The following is a 4,275-nucleotide window of genomic DNA, read 5'->3' on the forward strand; positions in this document are numbered from 1 at the left end:
TTGGGCCTTTTAAAGGCAATACTTTGACACATCTCCTTGTGAAAGAAAAGGACAAAAGAAGAGAGAAAACAGAGATTAAAAAACCTAAGCAAATAAAATGCAATCCTATAGAACAAAAGGGAAATGGACATATAAAAAAGGGAAAATGAAAGGAATAGAAAATAAAATATAAAAACAAGAAAAAGGAAACAAGTTTTTTTTTTGAGAAAAAGGAAAAAGGAAACAAGTAAGGAAAACGACATGGAAAGAACAAAAAAAGATGGTCAAAACAAAGAAAAACAAAAAAAAGGAAGTCATCTAATGGGCCGGCCCAAGAATTCCGTCCCCAATCCCCCAAACCTCTGTCGCTGGGTCTCCGGCGAGCTCTCCGGCCATGGCCAACCTGAGAGCCAACGCCAGCACTGGCCATCTCCGCGTCTACGGTACGTCGCTGTCTGATGATGGCGCCCTGCCGCGGGAGGAGAGGGAGCAGGACACATCACTCCTCCTCCGCAAGATCGAGCTCCACCGTGACGAAGCCGTCAAGCTGCTCGCCTCGCACCCCGATCTGCTACGGTTCCTCGATGCGGCGACCTCCGTCGGCCTGCTCGACCCGGTCTCCAACATAGTCGTCAGCGCCATGCTTGCCGCCGCCGCAGATCCCGTCGACGGGGCCTCGGCGCTCGTCGGCGTCGACAAGGACATGAAGCAGCGCTCCCTCGATGGCCTCGTCGCCTTCCTCACATGCTTCTTCCCTCACCTCATCGACTGGGAGGCCGTCAGGTACCTTGTCCTCGCCCAAGCCGACCCCCTCGTTGCGGCGCGCATCGTCGTCGAGGACCGCCGCACCAAGTGCTTCCGCCCAGGCTCCGCGGCCACCAACGGCGCCCTCAAGCTCGCTCTAAAGTGCGCAATGGTGGCCGCCAAGCATCCGTGTCCCTCCGAGCTCGCAGGCGTTTGGCTGTCCTTGTGCTCCTCCCTTGATACCCTCGAGAAGGCCGTCTCCTTGCTCTCGGCGGTGCGGCCCAATTCCCCCGGCGACATCCTCCACACTCTGGCCAAGCAGATGCCAGTTGTCCCTTGTCCTGCTCCTGATGCCATTGGCAGCAGCCTCATCAGGCCATGGGAGCTTGCTGCCCGTCGCAGTAAGCACGCTGCCAAGGTGACCCATCAGTATTCCTGGTCACTGAGGCGAGTGCTCCTACATACGATCCATGGTTTCTACCTGCAGGCACTCGCCAGGATGCCGGGCGGCGAGCTGCGGTCTCGTTACCACCGTAGCATGCTCAAGGCTGGCCATTGCTACGGCCCTTTTGATCCTGTCACCAACATCATCGTCAACACCATCTGGTACGAAGCCACATTCCCACCACTGAGTCAACTGGACGAGCTCGACATTCTCGGCACCTTGAACCTGATGCGGATTGAAGCACAATCCTTCTACGGACTTGTCTCTTTCCTCTGCACCCATGACAAAGATCTCAACGCCGATCAGGCCATAAGGTTCCTGCTCGACACGGATCTCAACTTGGCCGCGACAAAGCAGTGCAGCAGTGTCCAGGAAGAACAAGAAGCCTTCAGGGCTGCTGCAACTGCGGCATGGCACCCCAGACCTGATGCCCAAGCAGCATTCCTCAGCTCTTGCAAGACGCCTGCTGTCCTGTCACTGCTGTCAGATAATGGGGGCCAACAACAGCTCTCTTCTCAGTGTGTCCACCAGCTTGCCATGCTATTGTCACCTGCTTTTCGTTCCACTGGCATGTTAGCCCAGCAGAAGCGACCAGTTGCCATTTATGAACGACGGTTCCATCTTACCATGGACGAGGGACACATACAGCGAAGGGCTCGTAGAAGAATCTCCAGAAAGGTCAAGGCTGCACTAAGCAGATATGAGGTGCAGAATTCAGTGAGTTAGTTTATCCCTCAGATACCTCTTTATTTGTTTGTGTCCAAATTCCATCAACCAAAATCCTACTTGATCAAAACAGCTGGTGGAACTTGCTACCGACCTCCTTTGATTAATTAATTACCCTGCGGACACCTAAGCACTTTTTAATAGAAATTCCATCAGTTAGAAGGCCTGCTTGATCAAAACATGTGGTGGAACTTGCTGCTACCGACCTCCATTGACGGTTATTAGCTTGACTGAATGTGCTGCATTTCTTGTGATAAGCCCATAATGTCCATTTAGGTATTACTTTTGATTATCCCGCTGAGCCGTGGCCACCATGGCACCATGTAAACAGAGTTTGGACAAGGCCAAGAAGATTTTTGTTTGAGTGCATGATTTGAGTTAACACTTGGACCAAGGGGTTGGGTGGCTGTAGAAGCATTGTTGGTGGGAGATGTAGAGTAGTTCGCAAATAAGTAGTGCTCTATGAGAGAGAAGTTGTTTTAAAAGATGAGCAATTAGTTTTCTCTTAATTCTATGCCACATTTGCTGATTTGCTCGTTTTTTTTTGCCATCTTATAGGAACAAGCCTGTCATCAGCTTCTTGTGGTCTGCGGTGTGAATACATATGTGTCTGGTCCTGACGAGAGTATGCACTCCATCATGATGCAAAAGAAAAAAGATCCTGTTGAAGATGACTACTACCATCACACACATGCCAACTTTCTGGTGACCCGGAATGTTGGCTCTGTAGGTTCAGTTCCAGTACTCTTCTTTGCTGAGCTTAGCAACAAGAACGACGACCAGGATAGCCAGCTTCTATGCTGCCCTGTGGAGTTTCCACTACCTGGGGCTGGTATATATATGCTCCCGTTCTTTTGTTTAAGATTCCTTTTTCATCAGATAGATAAGGAACTTCATTAGCTGCTCTGATGCTCATACCACACACGGCTATCCATATATATATATATATATATTATAATATATGTATGATAGACTCACAGTCCTTGGACTGTATACAGTTTAAATATAGCTAACACACAATCAATTCACCAGAATGTAACTTCTGAAGTCAAGATAGAAAGGATATGTTTATATATTCTGTAGGTTCAATACCAATGTTGCCCTTTTTGTCGTTGGAAGTATTAAGTGCATGTAATCCATGCTGTGATTACTAATTGTCGTCTGCATACATGTGGCAGAACCAGTGCGCTGCCTTTTCTGCGAGCAAGAAGGGATCAGGATTGTACACCCTGCTAGTGGGGAGGGATTCCATGGGCACCAGGTGGAGTTTGTGAAGATGGTTCGCGGCGAAGATTTATTCGAAAATGTCGACTATCCAGAGGAGTATGACAATGATCGCATACTAACTAAAAGTGAATATGTTACAAACACTGTGGCCGATGGATTCGACGAGGACTGCATGTACCTTGGTAGCGATGACTTCACCATCAAGGAATCCGACGGTCATGAATCGGATTATTATGGAGAGGAGTAGTATATACAGTGACGGTGAGGGGTGTCGTATTTCACTTCACTGATTATCCTCGATTAAGTAGTAGCTAGTTTTTTTATTCATGGTGTGCTCCTTACTTTTATATTGGGCAGGTCTTCTGAAAGGAGGTGATAAAACCAAGCTTGAGGAAGCGGTCAATCAGTTGATGGCGATGGCGATGGTGACGTCGCTTGCTGGTAAGATACTTGATGCTCCGGCTGGAGCCGACAGGGTGCCTGGAGCTGGTGATCAAGGAGTCTTGCATGTTGCTGATGCCTGAAGCTGTGCTGTAGTTTTTCTGCCCCTTTGAACTCTGTGGTCCTTTGGTCTCTGGTTCTCTCTACTGCTTTGAACTCTAATGTTGTGGTTGCAGGTGGTAGCAGGTTTTCGCCCCGTGGGAGTGCTTCGATGCCGATCACTCAGAGCGTGTTTCCCCCAACTTGCTACCTCTCTTTTCCAGCTTGTTGCTCTTGTACGAACTAAATATACAGGTTGAGCGATTAATGGAAAGGGGTTAGCCCGGTTGGAAAAAATAAAACAAGCTTGTTTCATAGTCTGTTGGCTAGTCCTACAGATATACATGTTGACATCAAAAGGATCTTGCTAAGTCACCCGTAGTGGTTTCGATGAAAAGTACTCCCTCCGTAAAGAAATATAACAGCGTTTAGATCACTATTTAGTGATCTAAACGCTCTTATATTTTTTTTACAGAGGGAGTACATGTGATTGCCAACTCCGGAAGGAAAGGATTAAAGCAAACCGTTTTCAGCCATTAAATACCTGTTTGCTAGCAGATTTTCTCCCTGGAATGAAAAATATCTTTCTATGGGAGAAACCGAGATTCTTGTAAAATCTGTAGCTTAGGCTTTACGAACTTATGTATTGGTGACTTTTAAGCTGGCTACAAGGT

General features: G+C 48.0%; 1 protein-coding gene across 2 annotated transcripts; it reads left to right on the top strand.

Annotated features, from left to right (window-relative positions):
* Nucleotides 1–318: 318 nt before the first annotated feature.
* LOC123124208 (uncharacterized) lies at nucleotides 319–3,879 on the top strand. Of its 2 annotated transcripts, XR_006461017.1 has the most exons (5): nucleotides 319–1,885; nucleotides 2,453–2,726; nucleotides 3,073–3,382; nucleotides 3,479–3,654; nucleotides 3,739–3,879. XR_006461017.1 is itself a non-coding variant. In XM_044544870.1 (4 exons), the coding sequence occupies exons 1-3, from the start codon at nucleotides 374–376 to the stop codon at nucleotides 3,366–3,368; spliced, it is 2,082 nt and encodes a 693-aa protein (XP_044400805.1). In that variant the 5' UTR covers nucleotides 319–373; the 3' UTR covers nucleotides 3,369–3,382; nucleotides 3,479–3,775. The 2 variants fall into 2 exon arrangements, 1 of the variants encoding a protein (XP_044400805.1); XM_044544870.1 differs by having other exon boundaries at nucleotides 3,479–3,775.
* The last annotated feature ends 396 nt before the right edge of the window (nucleotides 3,880–4,275 follow it).

This window comes from Triticum aestivum, chromosome 5D (assembly GCF_018294505.1).
Source record: "Triticum aestivum cultivar Chinese Spring chromosome 5D, IWGSC CS RefSeq v2.1, whole genome shotgun sequence".
NCBI classification, from domain to species: Eukaryota; Viridiplantae; Streptophyta; class Magnoliopsida; order Poales; family Poaceae; genus Triticum; species Triticum aestivum.

What these genes read in the sequence shown, in the direction of transcription:
- LOC123124208 (XM_044544870.1), top strand. Translation starts at nt 374, where the DNA reads ATGGCCAACCTGAGAGCCAACGCCAGCACTGGCCATCTCCGCGTCTAC. An exon ending in GATATGAGGTGCAGAATTCA is followed by an intron (nt 1,886 to 2,452) that starts GTGAGTTAGTTT and finishes GCCATCTTATAG; the next exon opens with GAACAAGCCTGTCATCAGCT. An exon ending in GTTTCCACTACCTGGGGCTG is followed by an intron (nt 2,727 to 3,072) that starts GTATATATATGC and finishes TACATGTGGCAG; the next exon opens with AACCAGTGCGCTGCCTTTTC.